The sequence below is a fragment of the Trachypithecus francoisi genome, unplaced genomic scaffold (genome assembly GCF_009764315.1).
Source record: "Trachypithecus francoisi isolate TF-2019V2 unplaced genomic scaffold, Tfra_2.0 Lachesis_group21, whole genome shotgun sequence".
In the NCBI taxonomy this organism is placed as follows: domain Eukaryota; kingdom Metazoa; phylum Chordata; class Mammalia; order Primates; family Cercopithecidae; genus Trachypithecus; species Trachypithecus francoisi.
The window spans coordinates 41,565,799-41,591,675 of NW_022681467.1; the positions used below are offsets into that span (position 1 = coordinate 41,565,799).

Here is a 25,877-nt window from a genome sequence, read left to right on the forward strand (position 1 = left end):
CCCTGGGGATTAGAGGACTGGGAGCTGTGCCTGTCCCCAACCCAAAAGCCAGACTCTCGCTGGCCTTGGATCCCCACAATGAGCAGACAGCTGGGTGTGCCTCACAGTCGAGGATCAGGAGAGCAGCCCCAGGGGACCTGTAGGCACAGAGCGCATGCTCCCTAGGGCCCAGGGAGGAAGCAGGTATGAAGGTGCTTGCTGGGGCTCTCGCTGGTTCAGCCGCCTCTCTCATTGCCAGGCCTCTGCAGCAAGGGTCTGCCCTGCTGGTAGACCACCAGACTTAGAGAGGCAGGGCAGGGCAGGTCATGCTGTGGAGCCAGACAGCCTCCACCTCAAAAGATCTGGCCTGGTTCAGGCTGCAGCAGCAAGCAGACAAAGTAAGCTGTTCAGGACTGGACTCCAGTCCTTTTATTGAGACTGAGAGGCCAGTGGGTCCACCCAAACAAAAATAAATTTCTATCCCAAAGCCTGCCTGCAGGCTGGGGCACCCAGCACGTCTTGGCCGGGGCCCATGGCTGCCCCTAACCCCAACAGCACAGGTCTGGCTCCCTAGGAATGAGAGGATGCTGGCTGTCCAGTATCTGGAGATACTAAATGAAGAGGGAGGTGAGTCCTGGTGGTCCCCTACCCCCAGGAGTGCTGGCCTCAAATCCATGATCTGTGTTGGGCCCTCAGGGCTCAGTCATCGGCCAAGGTGATGACGTCGTACTCGATGCCCTGGTGCTGCAGCTGTTGAATGTGTTCAGGCACTGTCTCCTCTGTGCCAAACAGGCCTTGGGCTTGGGCCATGGCAGCATCAGCCACTGCTGCCAGGGGAGGGGAAAGTATGGTGAGCTGGAGGCTCAGGAGCTGGGTCCAAACCCAGCCCTGTGCTCCTCAGGGTCCAGCTCCATACCTGTGACAGCCGAGTGTGCTGCAGCCTCAAGTTGAGCCTGTGTGACAAGCTGCTGGCCTGGGGACACAGGCACATACTGGATCTGGAGGGGAAAAGCTGATAAGATGCTGGCCTGCAGAAACCCTGCCTGTGCCCCAGGTCTCCCTGTCCTCCCAGGGTCCTACCTGGGACTCCTGAAGGAACGGGGCTCCTTGTTCATACTGGATGTGTGTGATCTGGCCCTCCTGTACCTGCAGAGAGGAAGCCAAGCTGTGATTCTGGGAAGAGGCCATGCAGCCCTTCACACCCCACCCTCATCCCAGGGTGTGGTCTACCTGGATGTGATGGCCCTCGGGAACCACAACATATTCCTGGGGGAGCAGGTGCTGGACACCATCCTGGGAGATGATATACTGCACCTGTGGGCGGGGGGGGAGGGTGGCAGTGGTGGCAGTGGTGGCAAGGAGGCAGGTGCTGAGGCCTCGCTCTCCAGGAGCTCAGCTAAGAAGGCAGAGTGGAAGACTAGGGACAGCCACCAGCAACAATGCAGTTGTTGGCAAGCATGGACCCCAGGAGGGGTGGTGTGGAAAGTATCATTCCTCCCCGATGTGGGTCTTTGGTTGGGAGGGTAGGAGGTCACAGCTAAGGGCATCAACAGTAGCTAGCAGCTCACCTGGTTGTCGGAGGTCACCAGGTGCTGTACGGTCTGGCCATCTGCTGTGGTGATCTCTTGGATGTAGGTGGCTTCCTCCTGCCAGGACCAAGCCAGCTCTAGCCTCATTTCTCTATCCCAACCCTGCCTGTCACTGGCCAGAGGACCCCCAGTCCTGACTCTTACCTGATTGGTCACTGTCTGTTCCTGGGCAACGATGATATGTTCCTGGCCCAGTGCCTGCTGTAGCCGCTCTGGGCCCAGGACCCCGTGACTGGACTGGAGTGCAGCTGGGCAAAGAGGAGAGGATGCTCACGTGAGGCCCAGGGAAACCTGTAATGCCCCAGCCTCTACTGTGCCCAGAGGTGCCTTTTGGGGCAGTGGCCCAAGTCTCTGGATCTACCCTGGTGCCCACCCTGTGGCCCCAGGGGCAGCTCACTGTGCAGGGTGGCCAGTGTTTCGTCATCACTGTTCAGGATGATGGTCTGGGTTGGGGTCTGGGTAGCAGCCCGGGCTGTAGGGGTTCCTGACTTCCTCCCATCAGGACTGTGCAGCCGCTGGATGTGGAACTTGAGGTGCCCGTTACGGTTGAAACTGAAGGGGATGAAAGGTGGCTCAGGTTAGCTCCATCATACATGCCCAGCGGTCCCCACCCATCGGTATGTGGCCTCACCGCTGCCCGCAGAGGTGGCACGCAAAAGGCTTCTCCTTGGTGTGAGTCAGCATGTGCCGCCGCAGGTCCTTCTTATTCTTGGAGGCGAAACTGCACTGGCTACACTGGTGGGGCCGCAGGCTTGAGTGCTGCGCCATGTGCGCCTGCAGAGAGGGCAGAGTTGGGGGCATCAGCTGGGTCAGGACAGATGGCAACAAATCCCCAGATCCCTGCCGACAGCTGGTCAGGGAACCAGGCAAAGTGGACCTGGGAAAACCAAAATCCTATGTACTAACAAGAAGCTGGGTAGAAAGGCCAAGCCAGATCCACATCTGGTGCTGCTGTGTCCTAAAAGTGAAAGGCCATAGGTTCCATCATTATTAGGTCAGTTGGAAAATTTCAGTTTACCCATATGTAACTTAGAGGTGTTGGATGAGGGGACTGTGGAGGTCCCATCGGTAGAGACGGGTTTTCTCCATGTTAGTCAGGCTGGTCTCAAACTCCCGACCTCGGGTGATCCACCTGCCTCGGCCTCCCAAAGTGCTGGCATTACAGGCATGAGCCACCGCACCTGACCCGGGCCCTGATTTTCTAGGGTTGAGGCCTGCCTGACGGAGCCTCCACCTCTGCATCTGTAGGGGTGGGGCTCTAGGCCCTGCTTCCCTCTCTGACCTCTGGGGAGGATGCAGTGCGTGACTGGATCTGAAAACTGGAAATCCTCAGGCAAACAGGGAGGCCCCAAGCTGGGCTGTGAACCTGCCCACTGGCCTTCTCCATGGTGGCTCCCCAACTACCTCAAACTTCTGTGTCCTCAGTATTCTAGACAAGTGGTCCCCAATCTTTTTGGCACCAGGGACTGGTTTTATGGGAGATAATTGTTTCACAGCATGTGCAGGGTGATGGTTTTGGGATGAAACTGTTGCACCTCAGATCATCAGATACTAGTTAGATTCTTATAAGGAGTGTGTGATCTAGAACCCTTGTATGCACAGTTCACAATGGGGCTGTGCTCCTATGAGACTCTAATGCAGCTGCTATGACAGAAAGTGGAGCTCAGGCTAATGCTTGCCCACCTGCCGCTCACCACCTGTGTAGCCTGGTTCCTGACAAGCCATAGATGGCTACTGGTCTGTGGACCTGGGTTGGGGACCCCTGTTGTAGACGTTCAAGTCTCCCTAGCCATGCCTCTGTCTCACACCTCTGTGCCTTTGCTCCTGGAGGCCCAGCTTGGCCATCCCTCCTGTGGCATTTTCCTCAGCACACTCAAGTTCAAATGACTTGCTCTCTGTCCTGCACCCTTGGTTCACACTTGGAACACTGTCTGGCATTAGTCACATTGTGTCTGGTTTGCCTCCCCACCAGACCAAGCTCCGAGAGCTGGGACCTTGCTGAGTCATCTCTGACCAATCTCATCCACTCGGGGGCAAAGGATCTGGTTTGAAAGGGCACTCATTAAAGGTTTGTTATACAAACGTGTGGCCCAATGAATGACAGCAGAGACACAGGAGCACCAGCACCTACCCGGACCTCGGGCCACTGGCGGGCACTGAAGGGGCAGTCGGGGCACTTGAAGGCACCAGGCCCAGCATGGGCCCGCTTGTGACTCTCCATCTCAGCTCGGCCAGGGAAGGCCTCGGCACAGATCTTGCAGGAAAACTTCTTTGATGCTGCAGTGGCTGCACACGGTGGTGAGGGGGGCACTGCCAGGCCCAGGGCTTTGCTGGTTGCAGGAGGTGGGGAGGCAGAGCTCGGGGAGTCCCCTACACGGTGGGTGTTGGCTGGAGATGGAGGCTCAGGGCCATCTCTGGGCAGCCCCCCACACTGCAGCAGGGGCCATTTGGCACCAGAGGCCAGAGCATCTGGACTTGGGAAGGAGATGGAGCCATCTGCGGTGAGCTGTGGAGAAACAGGGAGCATGAGGTGCTGAGAAGGGGAGGGAGGTAGCAGTGGTTGGCATCCCCAAGCCTCACCTCAATGTGGTGCAACTGGGTACCATCAGTAGCCATGATGTAGTGGGTGCCAGCTTCTTTTAGGGTGTCACTCACAACCACAGTCTGGGCTGCCTCTCCTGAGGGCTCCTCGCTGTGGGCACGGAGAAGGTTCTAGGAGAAGATGGAGGGCCACAGGAGCCCCCTTCCCCAAGCAACAGGCATCAACTGAGGGATGATTGTCACCAAAGATGGACTCAAGTCAGAAGGGCCCAGGGTTCAACTGTGGCTCTGCCCTGTTACCAAATGACCCTCTACCGTCTCTCTTGTAAATGATTACAACTCAAGCATAGGTCCTTCTCAAAAACTGGTCATCCTTGGTAAACATGGCAAGGTGGGGGGCACACAGTGAGGTAGAGGGGTGCAACCCAAGTCTGGCCAAGTTGAGCAGGACAGAGGGACCAGGCCAACCAGTAGCAAATGGTGAATCCACTACCAGGAGCTAGTGGAGGAGGCAAGGCTAACAAGGACTGGCCGCCCAGGTGCTGGCCAAGGGCACGGGCCCGGGGATCCTGACTCCCAGCCCAGCTGAACAATTTGGCACTTGGATTCAGGGCTTCCTCAGATGGCCTAAGAGTTTGGTGAACATAAACATGCCTGCCCAAGCTCATTCATTGTAGGGAAGCCAAGTGCAGGAGCCAGGCCTCAATGCTGGTAAAGAGGCCTGAGCTGCTTCGGAATGTCAGAACTGGAGAACACTTGGGATCACTCAAGAAGAGTACTTGGCATGGGAACCAAAGGGACCAGGGTTCAAATCTTACCTACTGCGTGTGTGGTTTCAGGCTGGTCACTTAACCTCCCTGGCCCATTTCCTCATTTGTAAAACAAGGGAAATCTGGATCTCATGGGAATGGATTAGGTCCCATCATGACTGCCAAGTGCTTGGAACATTTAAGTGGCTAAAAAATGGTAGCTCTTGACCTCCTGAGAAGGGTAGACTCCACCACCAATCACTTGATGTGTATTGGGATTTTTTGCCTCCTGCCAACTAGGCTTGGGTGGGGCCCAAATCGAACTGACCAACCACACCTACAAAAAGCTGAAAGGGGCCTTGCAGGCAGCAGGTCTCACCTGTAAGGTGTGCCAGGAGCTGATGTCCCCTCCTCCATAGGGGGTGCCGTGATGACACTGTAGCCAGTCCCACCAAATGGACCAGGTGCCAGGGTGATCTGTGGTAGGTCAGGAGGGCCTAGCTGGCTCTCGGCTGCCGCACCGCCCCCTGGCTCTGCCACATGGAGGGTGACCACCTGTGGAGTGGCACCTTCAGGGGAGGGCTGCCCACCAGGGGATGCTAACCCTGCTTCCACGTCCTCTGACTTCACCACGGCCACCTGCAACAGCACCAGGGGGCAGGATGGGAGGCATCTGTGGCAGAGAAGCAGGTATGCAAGATGCCTCTCCCATCTCAGTGTCCCAGATGCACCCACACACACTAGTCAGACCAGTACTGCCACCACTCATTTGAATAATCCAAGTTCTTTCTAAAATATACTCTGGCTTTCCAAATCCCACTCAGCAACTGGAAATAGACCAACAGGAATAGGGCAGAGCAATTGTGCCCCCCACAAACATTCGGCAATGTCTGGAGACATTTCTTATCACAGCAGGAGGGGGATGGTACTGGCATGTAGTGGGGAGAGGCCAGGGATGCTGCTGAACATCCCATAATGCACAGAACTGCCCCACCACACAATAGTATCTGCCTTCACACAATAGTATCTGCCTTCACACAATAGTATCTGCCTTCACACAATAGTATCTGCCTTCACACAATAGTATCTGCCTTCACACAATAGTATCTGCCTCAACATGCCAATAGTGCTGCAGTCAAGAAATACTGGGGATAACTGACACTTAGAAAAAAAGTTCCAGTGTACATCTTATTCTATAGTCGGCTTCAAATGGGTTGAAGATTAAAATGTAATAGATAAAACTTTAAATATATTAAAAGAAAATGTAGGTAAGTATTTTAGAATTGGGGTGGGGAGATTTTTCTAATCATGACAGAGAAAGATAAAACCTAGAGCAAAATTAACCATAAAATGAAGCCAAAAAACAAAGAAATTGGGGTTGGGTGATATTGAACAACTCATAAAAGGTGGACTTCCCTCATATATAGAGCTCCTGCAAAGCAATAACTAAAAACGACTTAATAGAAAAACACATGCAGGACACAAACGGGTACTTTAGAAAAGGAATACAACGGTCTCTGAACACACAGAAGTTCAGTATCATTTACGGTCACACAACTACTTTTTTTTTTTTTTGAGACTGGGTATTGCTCAGGCTGGAGTGCAGTGGTGTGATTATAGCTCACTGCAGCCTCAGCCTGCTGGGCTCAAGTGATCCTCCCACCTCAGCCTCTCAAGTAGCTGGTACTACAGGCATTCATTGCCACACTTGGCTAATTTTTTTTTTTTTTTTAAGAGACAGGGTTTCACCATGTTGTCCAGGCTGGTCTCAAACTCCTGGACTCAAGTAGTTCTCCTGCCTCAGCCTCCCAAAGTGCTGGGATTACAGGTGTAAGATTGGTAAAGATTTATAAAGACAGGTCTGGCGTGTTGGCTCACATCTGTAATCCCAGCACTTTGGAAGGCCGAGGCGGGTGGATCATGAGGTCAGGAAATCGAGACCATCCTGCCTAACACGGTGAAACCCCATCTCTACCAAAAATACAAACAAAAAAAATTAGCCAGTCTTGGTGGTGTGTGCCTGTAGTCCCAGCTACTTGGGAGGCTGAGGCAGAACAGTGTGAACCCGGGAGGCAGAGGTTGCAGTGAGCCGAGATCGCACCACTGCACTCCAGCCTGGGCAACAGAGTGAGACTCCGTCACCCACCCCCCCGCCCCGCCAAGAAAAGATTTATAAAGATGGATAATACCCAGTGTATTGGCATGAATGCAGGAAAATATACCCTACTGGTGGCCATGTACACTGGCATATACAAGGCTTCGCACCATACCCTCTGACCCACTAATAATTCTTGTAGGAGGCTTTTTAAAAATACTACAAAAATGTTGGCTGGGCACGGTTGCTCACGCCTGTAATCCTGGCACTTTGGGAGGCCAAGGCAGGCGGATCACTTGAGGTCAGGAGTTTGAAACTAGCCTGGCCAACATGATGAAACCCTACCCCTACTAAAAATGCAAAAAAGTATCCGGGTGTGGTGGCATGCACCTGTATTCCCAGCAACTCAGGCAGCTGAGGCAGGAGAATCATTTGAACCCAGGAGGCGGAGGTTGCAAGGAGCCAACATCACGCCACTTCACTCCAGCCTGGGTGACAAAGTGAGACTCCATCTCAAAAAAAAAAAAAAAAAAAGTTTATGAGCACTGAAAATGTATGTACAGTGAAGCACTGCTTGAATTAATATAAAATGAAAGAACCCAGCCAATAAAGGACTAAACTATAGCTGAGAACATCCATGTGATGGAATGATACAGAGATGCAAGATGGAGATCGTAGGAGAATGAGGGTAACTGTAGGTGCTGGCCAGGCCATGCATCACACGCTGTTAAGTGAAAGATGATGCTGAGAAGCAGCAATAATGGGATTCCAATTTTTAAGGAACAAAGGTCTAGGTGTTAGTATGAGCATGAACAAAGCCCTGAAGAAATTCGTCTGAACCCATTTACTGGGTATCTGAGGGGAGGGGAGAAATGCCAAGGACTTTCACCTTCTACTGAAACATTTTCTAATGTTCATTTTGTTTCTTTTTTTCTTTTTTTTCTTTACATGGAATTTTGCTCTTGTTGCCCAGGCTGGAGTGCAGTAGCACAATCTCGGCTCACTGTAAGCTCCGCCTCCCAGGTTCAAGTGATTCTCCTGCCTCAGCCTCCCGAGTGGCTGGGATTACAGACATGTACCACCACGCCCGGTTAATTTTGTATTTTTAGTAGAGACGGGGTTTCTCCGTGTTGGTCAGGCTGGTCTTGAACTCCTGACCTCAGGTGATCCACCCACCTTGGCCTCCCAAAGTGCTGGGATTACAGGCGTGAGCTACCATGCTAGGCCCGTTTTGTTTCTTTTACAAGCATGTCCTTTTGTAAGCAGAAAAACTCTACTACATGAGATTGGCATGGGAACAGGAGACAAATCAATAGAACAGAACTGAAGCCTAGAAACAGATTCCTATGTATTTGGGAATCTAGTATATGAGAAGGAGGACACTTCAAACCACAGGGGAAGATACCACATAGGATGACTTCTGGAAAAAAAATCGATCCCTACCTTTCTGCATACATCAGAAATAAATTCCAGGTGGAGTAAGATTTAAGTGTAAAAAAATAAACCCTAAGAAAAAATACAAATGAATGCTTATATTATCTTGGGATACAAGCTGGAGGAGTCTTTTTGGGGATGACACCAAAGGCAAAACTATAAAAGACTGATAAATTTTCCTATCTAAAAATGTAAAACTTCTATACACCCCTAATTGCCATGAACTAAACTCTGTGAAGATTTCTGGAATTTACTATTTTAAAAACACTCTCCATCTTCTCATGAGGCTAAGAAACAGGAGGGGCTAATAAACTTCCCTCTGCCTTGGAGACCAGGCCACATGTGAAGTGGGGGGCAGGGAGGGGCAAAGGTGCTGAACTTTGGGGAGGTGCAGGAACCAAGACCCCTGGAACTCGAGAGAATGGTCTGATCTAGAGGAAGCCCTGGGGTCTGCAGGCTGTGGGAGGTGTCCTGGAATGAGGGCACTCTTTTGGATGGAAAAGCTAGTTCAGACCCCTGTGGGGGCACCCGCAGGCACATGGTGGCTGCAGAGGTGGGAGGAAGACAAAACAAGAACAGAGCCCAGATGCCACAGGGGCAGTGTGTACTGTTCCACCTGGCAGGTCACCAGTGATTCCGGAGAATGGACGGGAGACCCTGTGGCCTGCCTGGCAAAGCCTGTTCCTCTCTGTGTTTGCCCACCAGACTTCAGCGGATCTGTCTCCTCCACTACCCTGGAGTTCCCAAGGGCGGAGCAGCTCTGATACACTGCTGTCCTCTAGTCCCAGTGTCCAGTGCAGGGATGCGTACCTGCGGAAGCTGGGAAGGGGAACAGGTTCGCAGGTAAACTCACCTGCAGGGCTGTGCCCCCCAGTTCCCGCTGGGCACTCATGTTCAGCAGAAGATCCAAGGCTGTCTGCGTGGCCATCGCTGTCGACTCCTCGGCTCCTGGGTGGGGTGGGATCTAAACCTGACAAAGTGCTAGAAAACTGGCACCCAATACCACCCCCTCTCCATCTTCCAGCTGCCACCAGCACGCCTGCCCCTGCCCCACTCAGAGCTCCTGTCCTCCCACAGAGCTCACCTTGCTGGTAGATGATGGTGGCACCGCCCAGGGTGTCAGGACAGAGCAGTGAGGGAGCCTCAGATGACTGGAAAGGTGTCGCCTCTGGGGGTATCTATGGGGTGGACATATGGCCACGCCTGAGAGGGGCTGGCCCAGATTCAAGTGCCATTTACCAAGCACCTCTGATCTGCCAGACATTTTACATCTGTTGGCTTGTTTTATCTTCATAATCACTTTTCGTTTTTTTTTTTTTTGAGACGGAGTCTCTCTCTGTCATGCAGGCTGGAGTATAATGGCACAATCTCAGCTCACTACAACCTCTGACCCCTGGGTTCAAGTGATTCTTGTGTCTCAGCCTCCTGAATAGCTGGGATTACAGGTGCCCGCCACCATGCCCAGCTAATTTTTATATTTTTAGTAGAGATGGGGTTTCTCCATGTTGGTTGGCTGGTTTCAAACTCCTGATTCAAGTGATCCACCCGCCTCGGCCTCCCAAAGTGCTGAGATTATAGGCGTGAGCCAGCATGCCCAGCCCATAACCACTTTTCAAAATATACTAGCTCAGTGCTACAGATGAACCCACTAAGGCTCAGAGAGGTGAAGTGGCTGGCCAAGAATCCCACTCCTAATACACAGCAGGGTGAGGGCTTGAACCCATGACGGTGTGATTCCAGGGCCTGTGATCTACCAGCATGTCATGTGGTCCATGTTTCTGGGGATACTGTGTCTGCTCACGTGGCAGAGACTGCTAACTACCTATCCTGAATCCATCCTCCTCTTCCTTCTTGCTAACAGAAGTCTGATTTTCACCAGGGTGGCAGTGTACCCAGCTCCAAGACATTTCTCAGCCTCCCTTGCAGCTAGGTAAAGTGTGGCCACATGACTAAGCAATGATCTTCAGGTGAAGTTCATGAGGAATGATGGATAGATGGCAGATATCCTTTTTGCCTCTCCCCATCCCTTCCTCCTGCTTCCTGCCTGGGATGTGGCTGGGAAGGCTGGTGCTCCTGCAGCTATACCGGACCATGAGGCAACTACAAAGATGAAAGTCATATGCCTAAGATGACCGGGCAAAGATACGGAGAGCTTATTCCTTTCTGACTGTATAATCACCACACCAGCCCTAGACTGCTGACCTGTGGAATTCTCGTATAAGACAAGAATAAAAAACTATGATCACAGTTAAGTTACTAGTATTTCCATTCTCTATGACCAGCACTAGAAAGCCACCCTTACTCTAAGCTTAGGGCTCGCATATGTGTGACTCAGCGAGTCTTTACCACAGTCTCAAGAGGCAGGTATTATTCTGTTGCACCTCAATGTGCAAATGATGCTGGGGTTGGGAGAAGTGGCCTCACTCTGTCATCCTGACCCATGCCCTGACCTTACCTCAGGAGGTCCTGGGGAGCTGGGAGGTGGTCCAGGGGCCACACTGTGCTGCTGCTTCAGCTCCTCAATCTGCTGCAGAGAGAAGAAGGGGCGACGGCGGGAGGGGGGCTCCTCAGGGTGGCGCCTCCCCCATTCCTCGAAGCTGCTTGCATGTCGGCACCGTACGTGCAGGCGTAGGTTCTTCTTGTGCCGTGTGCTGAAGTGGCAGTACTCACAGGCGAAGGGCTTGGCCCCTGGAGGCACATGTTGGGGCAAGCTTAAGTCTGTCCATCCCTAGCCTACCCGCTCCAGGAATCCTTTCTTGATCCTAAGGATCTCTCCAACTGACTCACTTCCACAGATTCATTCCCATATGTTGGCAAACACATGCCGCTGTCTGTTCTGGTAGCCCAGGACAGAAATGAATCAAGGCTGCCCTCTGCACTCAACAGCCTTCCTGTGCATGCCTATTTGCAAGGTCATGTGACTACAAGCTCCTCCTGTGGGTCATCACAGGACTCTGGCTAACGGAACCCCTGGCTCCTTTTCTCTAATTGCCCCTAGTGTGCTGACCAGGTAGCTAAACACCAAAGAAACAATGTTTGCAGTGCAGCTTCTGTGGGCAAAGCCAATGGCATTGCTTCTGCAGCTTCATCTGCCAAGAGAGGGCCTAGAAGAGCCTCCTCTCCAGCCCCAGTGCCAGCACACACAGGGCTCAAGGAACAAATGGAGCTTACTTTCATCATAGTCACATGGCAGGCACTTCTGATTCCCCCATTTCATAAATATGGAAGGTTCAGAGAGGGCAAGTGACCGGCCCAGAGCCATCCAGAGAACAACTGGCCAAGCGGGAACCCAGGCTCAGGTTAGGGTAAATACGCCCATGGGAAATTCTCTTTACACTTGAAGCACTTGGGCTGTTCTGTGGCTACCGAGGGGGAAGAGGATGGGAGCTAAGCCTCTGATCAGGGGCAGAGGGAGCTGAGGGCTGGTGAGGGGGACTGGGGTGCGCCCAGCCTGACCTGTGTGCTTGACAGCCACATGGGACAGCAGGAAGTCCTCTCGGAAGGTGCGGTAGGGACAAAAGCTGCATTTGAAGGGCTTGTCACTGACGTGGGACAACTGATGGTTCAGCAATGCCTTCTTGTCTTCACAAACGAACTCACAGAACTCACACTTGAACCTGGAGGCAGTTAGAGGGAGGGAAGCTCAGTGATGAGCTGGGGACTGCTCCCGTCCCCAAGGGCCTCCGAGGGGATGTACCTGCGGTTGGCAACAGCCTGGATGTGTGTGAGCAGGTGCATCTTGAAGGTGTAACGCTTCTTAAAGGACTTTCCACACTGTGAGGGGTGCAGAGCAGTGAGATGGCGATCACCCTCCATTGCCCAGGGAAGGCCCTCCTCCCAGCCCCAGCCCTGGCTCCCACCCACCTTGTCACACATGTGGGGCTTCTCAGTGCTGTGCGTCTTCATGTGCTGCGTGAGTCTTTTCTGCATGGGGTACACACGGCCACACACAGGGCAGGGGAAAGAGCTCAGCTTTGGAGTCTAGGAAGGCGTAAGAAGGGGCCAGATGGAGAAAGAAGGAGAGGAGGGAGGATAAAACCTCCCCTCTTGTCCCCACCTCCACAAACAACCCCCAGGCAGGCTCCCCTCCCAGGCCAGCACCCCAGACTCACCGGATCTGGCCTCTTCTTCCTGGGGAGAAAAGGCCGAGGAGTTAGACCAGGGCTTCCCCAGACCCACTGTAGATCCTCTCACACTGAACAGACCCAGTCTCAGCTCTGAGCCTACTCCCTGCCAAGGCCCCTTTCTTTTAGAACAGTGCTTTCAGCCGGGCGCGGTGGCTCAAGCCTGTAATCCCAGCACTTTGGGAGGCCGAGACGGGTGGATCACGAGGTCAGGAGATCGAGACCATCCTGGCTAACATGGTGAAACCCCGTCTCTACTAAAAAAATACAAAAAATTAGCCGGGCGATGTGGCGGGCGCCTGTAGTCCCAGCTACTCGGGAGGCTGAGGCGAGAGAATGGCATAAACCCGGGAGGCGGAGCTTGCAGTGAGCTGAGATCCGGCCACTGCACTCCAGCCGGGGCGACAGAGCGAGACTCCGTCTCAAAAAAAAAAAAAAAAAAAAAAGAACAGTGCTTTCCCAGCTGGAGTTCACTGGGGAAAATGCTAAGAGGCATGCTGAAAATAACATATTCTGCATTCAAATATATTTGTGAAATGGTACATTCTTTCTCTCTATCAATCACAAAATGTTATTTGCATATTAAAAGCTCTAAGGATCAGTTAAGGCCAGGGGTTTGAGACCAGCCTGGGTAACATAGCAAGACACTGTCTCTACAAAAAAAAATTAGTAAATAATAAAAAATTAGCTGGCTGTGGTGGTTAGCACCTGTAGTTCCCAGCTACTCCGAAGGCTGAAGCAGGAAGATCACTTAAGCCTGGGAGGCCGAGGCTGCAGTGAGCTGTAATTGTGCCACCCCACTCCAGACTGGGTGACAGAGTGAGACTCTATCAATCAGTCAATAAAAGCGCTAAGAAATTCTGCAGGAAAGAGGTGTTGAACAGCTTGGCAAGCTGGTGATCCTACACTAATCTTTTTTTTTTGAGACGGAGTCTTGCTCCGTCACCCAGGCTGGAGTGCAGTGGCCGGATCTCAGCTCACTGCAAGCTCCACGTCCCGGGTTTACGCCATTCTCCTGCCTCAGCCTCCCGAGTAGCTGGGACTACAGGCGCCCGCCACGTCGCCCGGCTAGTTTTTTTTGTATTTTTTTAGTAGAGACGGGGTTTCACCGTATTAGCCAGGATAGTCTCGATCTCCTGACCTCGTGATCCGCCCGTCTCAGCCTCCCAAAGTGCTGGGATTACAGGCTTGAGCCACCGCGCCCGGCGATCCTACACTAATCTTACTTGGCCACAGAACCCCCCTTTTTTCTTTTCATTTTAAAAAAAGAAACCTCAAAGCACCTTGGGCTGCCTTTTCCACACACACAGCGGGAGCTGTCCCAGGGGATCTGTCTCCAACCTCTGCTCACAAACCACCTCTCATGAAGCCAACTCCTACCTGAAGCTCCAGATCGAATTATAATCCTGTGAGCCATCATTAGGCACCTAAGAACTTTGTTTCTCTCTCTCAGGTGCACTCTCAGCCCTGTGAGAGATGAGTAGGATCTGGAGTCCGGAAGATCTTGGATCATTTACTGAACTCCTTTAGGTACATAATTTCCTTCAATCCCCTCAACAATTGCCCCCATTTGATGAGAAACTAAAGCTCACAAGAGGTAAGAGGCTGAGCTGGGGACCTCAAGGTCCTCGTACTGTCCTGTTCTAAGCCAAATGATCTGGGGTGAACTGCCTTTCTGCTCATGCCTGTAGTGTGCAGCAAATAGGGCTGGCTCAGAGCAGCAGTGCAGTAAGTGGGAACCATGGTTATCCCGGGCCTCCACGGCCCCACTCAACCTAGTGTCTCTTGCCTGGGTCCCTCCCACCCCCATACTGACCGGTCTCGGCTGTGCACAGCGGCGTGCCGAATGACGTCCTTCCGGTAGACACTGGTGTAGCTGCACTCGTCACACTTGTAGGGTTTGCTGCCCACGTGGTTGAACATGTGCTCCTGGGAGACAGACAAAACGATAGTGGGCTGGGGCTTGGCCTCCTCTCCCATCCCCATCCCTACCATACCTGTGGCCACAGCCTTAGGGTTGCTGCAGGAGCAGCTCACAGAACACAGGCGTGTGGACAACACACCTCGATGCAAGGGTCAAGGCCTAGGAAGGCCCAGGGACTCTACCCAGCGAGAGCACCCACTCCGTGCTGGCTCACAACTTGACAGAGGAACCTAAGTCTCAGGGTGGAGGGACCTTGTGATGGCAGAGCTTGGAGCTGAAGCCAGGCAGCATGGCGCCACAGCCTCCACCTCTCCCACTGTGTTACAGGACATCCTCTCTGCAGAACCCAGAGAACAGCCCAAAGCACAGCATGCACAGAGCACAGGGGCTTGCTCTGACCACCATGCCTGAAAGTACCCTCTCCCACAGCTGCCAACTTGCACATTGGCCAGGCCGAGCCACGGTTTCCTGGGTCAGTCAAATGGGACTATGGACACCTACGACCTCACTGAGCTGCAATAAGGATTTAATTATCCAGTTACTGCATAAAAGGCTCAGGGCTGCCGCAGGCCACGTGGTAGCTTGCATTAAGGAGAAAAAGGAACCGTGGTTTTTTTTTTTTCCCCGCTCTTGTTGCCCAGGCTGGAGTGCAGTGGCGTGATCTTGGCTCACTGCAATCTTTGCCTCCCAGGTTCAAGCGATTCTCCTGCCTCAGCATCCCGAGTAGTTGGGATTACAGGCATGCACCACCATACCCAGCTAATTTTCTATTTTTAGTAGAGACGGGTTCCTCCATGTTGGCCAGGCTGGTCTCAAACTCCCAACCTCAGGTGATCCACCCACCTTAGCCTCCCAGAGTGCTGGGATTACAGGCGTGAGCCACTGCTCCTGGCCTAAAAGGAACGCTTTTCTTTTTTTTTTTTTTTTTTTTTTTTGAGACGGAGTCTTGCTCTGCCACCCAGGCTGGAGTGCAGTGGCGTGATCTGGCTCACTGCAATCTTTGCTCCCAGGTTCAAGCGATTCTCCTGCCTCAGCATCCCGAGTAGTTGGGATTACAGGCATGCACCACCATACCAGCTAATTTTCTATTTTTAGTAGAGACGGGTTCCTCCATGTTGGCCAGGCTGGTCTCAAACTCCCAACCTCAGGTGATCCACCACCTTAGCCTCCCAGAGTGCTGGATTACAGGCGTGAGCCACTGCTCCTGGCCTAAAAGGAACGCTTTTCTTTTTTTTTTTTTTTTTTTTTTTGAGACGGAGTCTTGCTCTGCCACCCAGGTGGAGTGCAGTGGCTGGATCTCAGCTCACTGCAAGCTCCGCCTCCTGGGTTTACGCCATTCTCCTGCCTCAGCCTCCCGAGTAGCTGGGACTACAGGCGCCCGCCTCGTCGCCCGGCTAGTTTTTTGTATTTAAGTAGAGACAGGGTTTCACCGTATTAGCCAGGATGGTCTCAATCTCTTGACCTCGTGATCCGCCCGTCTCGGCCTCCCAAAGTGCTGGGATTACAGGCTTGAGCCACCGCGCCCGGCCAGGAACGCTTTTCTTGAGACACATGACTGCCATCTGCTGGAAATCTTTCTAACACATGGAATCAGATGAAAACAGTTTTACGGTGTCTGTGGTGGCAAAGATATGCTGCCACTGTGCACTGTGCTGCCTGCAAAACTGCCTGTTGCAGCCCTTCCCAGCACCTCCCCACATTCCTGCAGGCTCTGAGGAGCTGAGCGTTCTTCAGTGCACCAATGAGCCAGACACGCATCCTGAAGAGCAGGACGGTGAGCCAGGATGCTCTGTGACTCCATTCTCCCTCAGTGGCACCAGCTGGCCTCTGCTTGCCTTCTTCACCCTCCCATGAGCCCCAAGCCTCTTTGGCTCCCGCACCTTGAGAGAGGACCAGCGGCGGGAACGATAGCTGCACTGCAGGCACTTGAAGAGCTGGGGATCGCCAGCCTCATGGGAGTTGACGTGGAAGCGCAGGTCCTCGTGGGACAGAAAGCGAGAACCACAGATGCGGCACAGAAAGGGCCTCAAAAGCGGTTTGGGCGACTTGTAATAGTACCTGCAGGAAGAGGGTGTTGGGGAAAGGTCTGGTGGGGTTGGTGGCTTAACCACACACCTGCCCCACCCTCACTTCTGCTCCACATACTTGCGGTATTTCTTGCCTAGGAAGCGCCTGGAAGGTCGACCTCGGCGCCGGGGTGGAGTGTCATGCTCATCCGGGCAGGAGGGGGCTGCGTTCTCTGCATCTGACTGGCTCACACCAGCTTCCACAGGGGTCCTGCTTGCCTTGCCCATGGTCACCAGGTGTCCTGGGCCTGAGGAGCTGGGAGCCTCGGGATCCTGTGGCTCTGGAGGGCTCTGTCCACTCTGGGAACTCACTAGCGGCTCTCCTTCCACACCTGCCATGGACATGCCAGGTCACAAGCCAGCCACTGACACACCAGGACAGACGTGGACAAGTGGGCCAGAGGCCAGCCAAAATATCCTCCCACCCACTCATCACAGACCACTGATGGGTGCTTCGAGTCACATGACACAGACAGCCTCTGGTTAGAGGGCAGCGTGGATCCTACCGCCCAACAGCCGACATTCTGTCAGCATGGTAGGACCTGGCCTGGATTAGAGCAGCGACGAGAGCTGGGACCTTCCAGTCAGGAGACCTGGGTTCCAGGCACAGCTGTCACTGATGTGCTGTGCACCCACAGGCAAAGCCATTCCTCTCCCGGAGTCTCATTTGCCCCATTTATCCAAAGGAGGCCAGAATGGCAGCTTTGGTGACTTCGCAGAACATTCTAAGGCTTGGAAAGCAATAGCAGTGCTTTAACACCCGCATTCCCTAGGGAGGTCAGGCAGCTGGAGGGCTGATGGGAGGGAAGGAGGGAGAAGACGTGACTTCTGTGCTTGCAAACCATTTGAAGTTTGGACGATCTACATCAGTTACCTCTTCAAAAACATCGACAGTATTTAAACATTAAATATGTACTAGAAAAATTAACAATACAGACAATGCATGTAACATTCTGTTTCTCGACTGGGTTATACAGGTGCTTGGTTACACAGATGTGTGCACCTTGTGAAAACTCATTGACCTAGGCAGAATATGTGTAACTTTCCATACATATATGCCTTGGTAAAAAAGCCTTTTTGAAACAGACTAAAGAATAAAATAGGCCAGATGCGGTGGCTCACACCTGTAATCCCAGCACTTTGGGAGGCTGAGGTGGGCGGATCACCTGAGGTCAGGAGTTTGAGACCAGCCTGACCAATATGGTGAAACCCTCTCTACTAAAAAATTAGCTGGTGTGGTGATGGGCGCCTGTAATCCCAGCTACTCGAGGCTGAGATACGAGAATTGCTTGAACTTGGGAGGCGAGGGTTGCAGTGAGCCAAGATCATGACACTGCACTCCAGCCTCGGCAACAGTGAAACTCCGTCTCAAAAACAAATAATAATAATAATACAACAATTCTCCAACCATAAACAGCTGCCATTGTACTCTTGTGTGTATATTTAACCCTTAAGCAATCCTAATAGGCATGCTGCTATAACCTCCATGCATAAAGGGACTGGAGATTTAAGCTCCAAGTCACACAGACTGCAGGCGGCAGAGCCGGTGCTCACACCACGGCTGGGTCCTTCCTGTCCCCCAGCCATTAATGCTCTGAACCAGGGCTCCTCTGATAGTCCCAGGCCTCAGACTTACTTCTCTCTTCTTATTTCAGCAATATTTAAAATTTATCTTATTCATTCAGTGATAAAGACCCAAATTTCTCTTTTGCTATGACAAATTGTGGTGAAAGGCATTTCCGTAAAGCTGAGATAGATTCCTGAGTCAGGGTTTCTTGAGCTTGAGTCTTTGAGGGCTTTCTCCTTTCTCAGGAGGCCTGCAGGTGAGCTGGTTTGAGACAGCTGCCCTGCAGGGCACACTCAGTCCCCAGAACTCCACAGAGACAAGCAGGGAGTGAGGCCACTCCTGACCCACCCACACGAGCCCCTCCCAAGACCAAAACTCACCATCTGGGAGGTCTGAGATCTCCAGGCGGGGCAGCTTCCGGGGCCGCCCAGGTCTCCTTCGGGGCCTTGGGGTACTGGGGGTGGGGCGCTGGAGCCGAAGCTGCCGGCCTCGGGGCTCATCCTCAGCTGGATTATAGTCGCTATCCTCTGTGGGGGACAGTAAAGTTGGTGAACAGTGGCGGGACCTGTCCTTTCAGCCCTAACCCCCTCCCCAGCTCACTTCCCCACCCCTGTGTACACTCCTCCTCTGAGCCCACAGTGATGCTTCCTCCAGAAAGCCCTCCTGGTCTCCTCTGGCTGACTTGGTGCTCCTGCCCTGAGCCCCTGAAGTTCTTTCTCTACCCTTCCTGGCACCTACCACTAGCTCATAAAGCACCTTCATGTGAACAGGGAAAAGGCACCCCTTCCTCCAGACAGTGTACAGCCAGTTAGAAAAAAGTTTAAATAAATATTAAAGTCCACAAACTCTACGGCGGCCCTATCCAAAACAGCTGCCACAGGCCATATGTAGCTATTGAGCCCTTGAAATATGCCTAGTCCAAACTGAGATATAATTAAGTGTAAAATAATGAATTTCAAAAAATTGGTATTAAAAAACTCACCAACAATTTTATTTATTTATTTATTTTTTGCATTTTTAGCAGAGACGGGGTTTCACCGTGTTAGCCAGGATGGTCTCAATCTCCTGACCTCGTGATCCGTCCGCCTCAGCCTCCCAAAGTGCTGGGCTTACAGGCATGAGCCACCGTGCCTGGCCAAAACACCAATTGTTATAATGACAGCATACTGAAATATTTTAGGGCCAGGCACAGCAGCTCACACCTGTAATCCCAGTGCTTTGGGAGGCTGAGGTGGGAGGATTGTTTGAGGACAGGAGTTTGAGACCAGCCTGGGCAACTCAGCAAGACAATTTCTTTTTCTTTCTTTTTTTTTTTTCGAGACAGAGTCTTGCTCTGTCACCGAGGCTGGAGTGCAGTGGCACGATCTCGACTCACTGCAAACTCCACCTCCCAGGTTCAAGTGATTATCTTGCCACGGCTTCCCAAGTAGTTGGGATTACAGGTGCCCACCACCACACCCAGCTAATTTTTTGTATTTTTAGTAGAGACGGGGTTTTACCATGTTGGCTAGGCTGGTCTTGAACTCCTGACCTCATGTGATCCGCCTGCTTCAGCCTCCCAAAGTGCTGGGATTACAGGCGTGAGCCACCACGCCCAGCATTCCTCTTTTTTTCGTTTTTTTAAGACAGGGTCTCGCTCTGTCGTCCAGGCTGGAGTGCAGTGGCACAATTACAGTTCACTGCAGTCTTGACCTCCTGGGCTCAAGTGATCCTCCCAAGTAACGGAGACTACAGGCACATACCACTCCGGCCTAATTTTTGCATTTTTCGTAGAGATGGGGTTTCGTCATGTGGTCCAGGTTGGGTGACCCCGTTTCCACAAAAACTAAAAAATTAGCCAGGCATGCTGGCAGGCACCTGTAGCCCTAGCTACTCGGGAGGCTGAGATGGGAAGATGGCTTGAGCTCAGGAATTCAAGGTACCAGTGAGCAACGATCATGATGCTACATTCCAGCCTGAGCAACAGGGCGAGGACCTTCTCTCGCACCTTTATTTGTATTCTATTTCTGTGGTGCAATTGTGAACAGGGCCCCCTGTGCTCTTTTCCAGTGTGCAGCCTGCACAACTGTACACAAAGGTCCTGGTCCCAGAGCACAACCTCCTCTGTCTTATACTGGAGGGACCTATGGATGTGTCTATGCCAGTTCCCCTTTCCTGGCCCTCCAAGTGAAAGTTCAGTGAGTATGTCTAGATGGGCATAGGGATGGTAGGCCTAGAAACCATGGTGGCCTACCCTCCAGGTCATCAATGGCTCCAGCGTCTACAATGTCATCATCGTCCTCCTCCTCCGGTCCCTCTTCCTCTTGGGTCTTGGTGGAGGTGCTCCACTTCCGTAGACGTCCTTTTTTACCAGATGCTGCTGTGGCTGCTGCTACTGGGGGTGGGGGGAGGGTAAGACAAGCTTGCCATGTCTGGCTCCCAGCACCCCACCCCTACTCATGCAGTCCAAGCAGGTAGGCTGCTACTGAGGCACCTGGACGGAAGTGGCGTTCCCGCATGTGGCGCAGCAGTGTGGCCTTGGTGCTGCTCCGGTACTGGCACATCTTGCACTTGAACTGCTGCACCACCACCACCTCCATCATGGCCTCCAGGCTCTGCAGGTCTGGTTCTTCAGCACCAGAGGCTGGAGGCAGCTGCACCGGGGAGCTGGGCCCACCCTGTGCCTCCTCAGGTGGCTCCAGGCATGTGGATGTGGATGTGGGGCCATCTGCCAGGGCCTCAATGGCTGCCAGGCTGTGGGCCAAGGTGGAACTGGACATTGGTGATGTCATGGGAGCTCCTGGGGGTGGGTGAGGCAATTGGTGGGCGGTTAAATGGAGGGCAGCACTGGCTGTGAGCTGTAGCTACCCCTCCTAGGCAGACCCAGGGAGTGCAGAACCAAATTCCCCACCAGAGGCCACCCCGTCAGTAGGAAAACTGAGACCCAGAGCAGTGGATACCCTGCCAGGGCCACAGAGGGAATCCACAGCAGAGCCCGTCCTCATCTATCCCCCTGCCCACCGCAGGTCTTCCCTGATTCTGGCACCCGGGGTCTTACCATCATCTGGGCCCTGCAGGATCAGGTACCTCGTGGTCTCGGCCCCGCCATCCTCGGCACTGGTCACAGTGATGCAGCCTGGGCAGAGTTGGGGAAGGGTCACACCTCCTGGGGAGGGGTTCCCAGCAACAGGCCCACCCCCATGGGCCCCACTTTGGTCTGTAAGCGGGGCTGGTCCACACTCATTCTGGCTCCCATGTGTGACTGCAAACCAGCTGTGTCGCCCCGAGCCTCAGCTGACTCCCTTGGCAGGGCTGTCTGGAGGTCTAGTGTGACATGCTGACTCAGCAGCTGGCCCACACTTACACAAGATGCCACAGCTACACCAGCTGCCCAGGCTTTGACCACCAAACCTGAAAAGTCCTCCTTCCTCTCCAAACTTCTCAAAGTAAAGGACTAGCTCCTGCACCACTTTCTTAGGGCTGGCTTCCCAGACTGTCCCAGGGCTTTTTGAGGTACTATAGTCTCTATAAATATCATTAACAAAAAAAGTGGGTACAGCACCATGTGTCACGGCTTATGCCTATAATCCCAATACTTTGGGAGGATGAGGCAGGAGAAGTGCTTGAACCCAGGAGTTCAAGAAAAGCCTGGCCAACCCAAAAAAAGGTGGTGTGCACCTGTAATCCCAGCTACCCTGGAGGCTGAAGCAGAGAATCCCTTGAGCCCAAGAGTCTGAGGTTGCAGCACACTATGATTGCACCACTGCTCTCCAGCCTGGGTGACACGGCTCTGGAGTCAGACTGTCTGAGCTCATGGCCTGACACCCCACACTGCTTGCTGATGACAGTGGGTAAGTTATGTATGTCCTCAGTGCCTCATATTTTTCATCTGGACTGTGAACATAACATTCTTTACCTTTTGGGGTTATTGGGAGGATTAAATGAGCTACTGTATGTAAAGTTTAGAACAGTCCCGGGCAATAACAGTTTATATTATGTATTGAGAGTCTGTCATATGCCAGGCGCTATGCTGAGAACCTTATCGTGTTGTCTCATGAAATCGTCATTTACCACCATGAGACAGGGGTGACTGTTTCCACTGTGCACATTCCGCATGGGAAAGTAATCTGCCTGAGTTCATGCAACTAGAGTGGGAACAGCTGGCTGCAGGACACTGCAGGGAAACCCCTGTGGGGCTCCTCTGCCTGACTCACTCTGGATGAGGTCGGGCCCGATGGTGGATTCAATGATCTTGTCGATGGCTGAGCCCAGGTCCGAGGAGGAAGCTGTGCAGTCGGACACCAGCATGTTGGGGTCCGGGAGTGCACTAGAGTGCACAAGTGCTGGGGGACCGCCTGTCACCCCTGCCACTGGCCCATGGGACACAGACGATGAATCAGGGAGGTAGCCATTAGGCAGGGGGTCTGCGCTCGAGCTGCTCTCGGATACCTCCTCCTGAGGGGCATGAAACAGGGAGGTAAGAAGTTTAGCAGCAGGGTATGGGGCAGGGCGGCCTGCCAACTCCCGCCTGCTAGACAGAGCTCTCTGGCCCAAGGACATGGTCAGTGAAGCCACTCATGCCCTTAGCCCCACTGAGGACCAATGACAGAGGCCCTCCAATCACAGAGTCCCCCAGGAAAAAGTCACAGGGTCCCTGGATCTCATCACTGGATACCCCAAAATAAGGGAAGGGACTCCTAAGCCACAGCCAGGGTCTACACCACAGCCAGGGGGAGCTATTGTCATTGGGCTTTTGCATAAATCATTCCCTCTGCCTGAAACTCTTCCCAGCATCACCCTATGGCTAAATCTTACCCAGCCTTCTCACCACCATTTAGCTGGTACCTCTTCTAGGAAGTCAATGCTGACTTTGAGGCCAAGTCAGGACTTCTTCACCCTCAGTGCTGCAGCTGCCTGTGTCCCCAGCACCACACAACTGTGGGGTTCATCGTGCCTTGTAACAGCCTCCCTGCCAGACTGTGCCCTCCACAAGAGCCTGGAACAAACTTGTCTTTTCCCTTGCTGTATCTCCAGGGCCCAGCACATGCTGAGCACATGGTAGGCCCCCATCTCTGCTGAACTAATGAAACCCCAGGACCCCAAAGTGATGACCACTGCTGTGCACTTCTATCACGTGATCTACTGAATATGATCATTATCTTGCAGATAAGAATGGCTAATACTTATTGAGTGCTTACAACGTGCTGAGCACCATTTTAATTATTAGCTTTGCATATGTTAATTTATTTCATCCTCACAAAAACTCTATGAGGCAGGTCTATTTTCCATTCCCACTTCACAGATGAGGAAACAGAGCTAGATGTTGGGTAGCTTGCTCAAGATCACACAGTTTGGAAGTGGCATAGCCAGGAGGAGATGGTTTACAAAATGTTTGCAAGAGGATGTCTGGTGGGAGCTCACAAGCACCTCTGAAAGCAAGTATTTCTGCTCTATTTTAGCCAGGAGACTGAGGCTCAAAGAGGTCTCCCAGTAAACTGGAGGCAGGACCCGGTCTTAACCCAGGACACCTGCCCTTTTTTTTTTTTGGTAGAGATGAGGTCTCGCTATGTTGCCCAAGCTGGTCTCCAACTCCTGGGCTCAAGTGATCCTCCCACCTCAGTCTTCCAAAGTACTGGGATTACAGGCAACGAGCTACCACGCCTGGCCTAGACATCTGCCTCTCAAAGTGTGAGAACTGTGGGTACTATAGTAGCTAAGACCATAGCCTAGATTTGAATCCTGGCTCTGTCTGCACTCTGTACCTCGGCAACCTTTTCTGTAAGATGTGAAGAAAAATGGTATGTGTCTTAGAAGGTATGAAGCCCCCATTTTAGGGGCTTGGCTTGGTGCCTGGCTCACAGTAACCCAGAAACACCAAGTATTAGCTACAAACAAGCCTTGCTGACTGTTTCCTCTCGGCTGTCAGGCACTGATGCTCGCGGTCCTTACCTCCACCCACGCCGTCTAGCCCGGTCCATACCTGAGAGCGGCTGCCGTGGTCCGAGCTTTGCCCCACGCCAGAGTCATCGGCCTCTGCCTGCCCCGGGGCGGCTGCGGCGTCGCTGCTGTCGGCCGATACGGCTTCCGAGGTGCCCACACCCAGGCCGCTCTCAGAGGGCTCCTCGGGCCGGCCAGGCCCAGGGGCCGCGTCGCTGCTGCTCTCCACCTCGTTCTCCTCCATCGGATCAGGGGGCTGCCTGACAGCGTGGCGTAGGGTCTGGGGACTTCACTCTGCGAAGAGAAGTGACCGTGGCTGGAACAAGTGGGCCATCTCCCCAGCCCCGGCAACCGCAGCCCACCCAGCTGCACCCCTGCGCCCATTTTGCAGATGCAAAGACTGAGTCTCCGACGGGGCGGGGCTTCCTGGTGTATTGCGAGGGGAGCTCGGGAAAAACTTGACGGAGAAGCTGTGCTTCCCAGGCTAAGGCCCTTCCCGTGAAGGTGGTCAATGGCTGGTAATCTTGACCCTTTCCCTCGCCCCCACGATTCTCGTGGAGCTTTTCTCTCTGTGAGTCCTATCCGGGCTCCGTGGTTCAGCCCTTCAGCCCCCGCGTCCCCCCGGGTTGCAGGGTCGGTGGTACAGCCCGCTGGCCCCCTGGGTCAGTGGTTCGCTCCCCCCCCCACGGTTCCCCTGTGGAGGGGGCTGACAGCGACGGTCTCGGGGCCTGGCGACTTGGGGCTGTCCCCGGCGCTGCCTGTGCTCCAGGCCCGACGCCATCTTGTGGTGGCGCCGGGTTTCCGCTCAGGCAACTGCGAGAGCGACTAAAGGGCCTGGGACCCCGGGGCCCTGTTCGGACAGCCCCGCCGGCCCGGGAACTCGCCTCCGGGTAACCTCGCAGTGTGACCTCACTCCACGGCAGGGTACGGTGGGGCCGCCTGACTGTACCCGAAGCTCACCTGAGGCTTTCGTAGCCACGTTCCTCTCTGACTCCGGCATCGACGAGGTCGCCATCCTCTTTCCCCCGCTGCGGAGGAACCCGTCGGCCTATTGTAGGCCGGAACTACTTCTCCCGCTGGCCCCGGGAAAGACACATTTCCAGTGTTCCGGAAGGTCGCTCCGAGGCCTCAAAGCCATAATCGGGTCTGAAGAGACTCTGGGATTTTATACGTCGGCTAGTATTTAGCATGGGGCCCACTATGGGTTGGGGACTACTTTATCTCCTGGCGGAGTGTTACATAGGAGTGGTTGTGACGTCATCTGGGTCCCTTCCCTGGGACGCAGGGTTGGGCGCGGCGAATGCGGTCCCAGCTCTCTTGGGGCGTGGCTCGCGATGGCTTGGCCGCGCCTCTCCTACAACAGCCCGGAAGAGCGGTGGCCGAGGGTGGCTTTGGCTTGGCCCAAGAGGAGTTTATGTTGTCAGTCATTTTACTTGACTCATGACCTATTACTTAGCGCGCTTCTGCAGCCCAGTCGATCTCTGTCCGTTAGGTTTGATGTGTTTTGTTGGGAAGGGAATGTATAATTATTGTTGTACAGATAGGGAAACTGAGGTCTGGGTATGGGAAGGGCTAATCCAAAATCACATCCAGTGAAGGGGACTCAGAAGCCAAGTACGGATGGCAGGGGTCGGGGAAATGGAGGAAGTTAATGCTTGTCCCTTAGGTTTGTATACATATTTGTTAACATTAATAGAGCTGAGGCCGGGCGCTGTGGCTCACGCCTGTAATTCCAACACTTTGGGACGCCAAGGCGGGAGAATCGCTTGATCCCAGGAGTTGCAAACCAGCCTGGGCAAAAGAGCGAGACCCCATCTCTACAAAAATAATAATAATAATAATTAGCCAGGCATGGTGTTGCGTGCGTATAATCCCAGTTGCTCCGGAGGCTGA

General features: G+C 53.3%; 1 protein-coding gene across 4 annotated transcripts; it reads right to left on the reverse strand.

Annotated features, from left to right (window-relative positions):
* Positions 1-381: 381 nt before the first annotated feature.
* On the reverse strand, positions 382-25,185 carry ZNF335 (zinc finger protein 335). 4 transcript variants are annotated; one of them, XM_033186582.1, is made up of 28 exons: positions 24,945-25,185; positions 24,028-24,278; positions 22,262-22,502; positions 21,106-21,183; positions 20,542-20,847; positions 20,302-20,442; positions 18,449-18,595; positions 16,581-16,833; positions 16,316-16,493; positions 14,328-14,440; positions 12,500-12,518; positions 12,252-12,368; positions 12,085-12,161; positions 11,844-12,004; positions 10,843-11,075; positions 9,472-9,565; positions 9,241-9,335; positions 5,238-5,497; positions 4,149-4,260; positions 3,700-4,074; positions 2,200-2,342; positions 1,966-2,120; positions 1,713-1,816; positions 1,548-1,625; positions 1,210-1,293; positions 1,060-1,125; positions 896-977; positions 382-806 (listed from the first exon to the last, which is right to left on the reverse strand). In XM_033186582.1, the coding sequence occupies exons 2-28, from the start codon at positions 24,226-24,228 to the stop codon at positions 679-681; spliced, it is 4,041 nt and encodes a 1,346-aa protein (XP_033042473.1). In that variant the 5' UTR covers positions 24,229-24,278; positions 24,945-25,185; the 3' UTR covers positions 382-678. The 4 variants fall into 4 exon arrangements, with proteins under 4 accessions (XP_033042473.1, XP_033042475.1, XP_033042474.1 ...); XM_033186584.1 differs by lacking the exon at positions 24,945-25,185 and having other exon boundaries at positions 382-803; positions 24,028-24,747; XM_033186583.1 differs by lacking the exon at positions 24,945-25,185 and having other exon boundaries at positions 20,302-20,439; positions 24,028-24,746.
* Between the last annotated feature and the right edge of the window lie 692 nt (positions 25,186-25,877).

Bases quoted from the DNA above. Each gene is read 5' to 3' on its own strand.
- ZNF335 (XM_033186582.1), bottom strand. From the start codon at position 24,228: ATGGAGGAGAACGAGGTGGAGAGCAGCAGCGACGCGGCCCCTGGGCCT. The intron at 2,121-2,199 runs GTGAGGCCACAT...CATCCCCTTCAG, and splicing joins TGCCACCTCTGCGGGCAGCG to TTTCAACCGTAACGGGCACC. The intron at 1,126-1,209 runs GTAGACCACACC...TCCTCTCTGCAG, and splicing joins CCGAGGGCCATCACATCCAG to GTACAGGAGGGCCAGATCAC.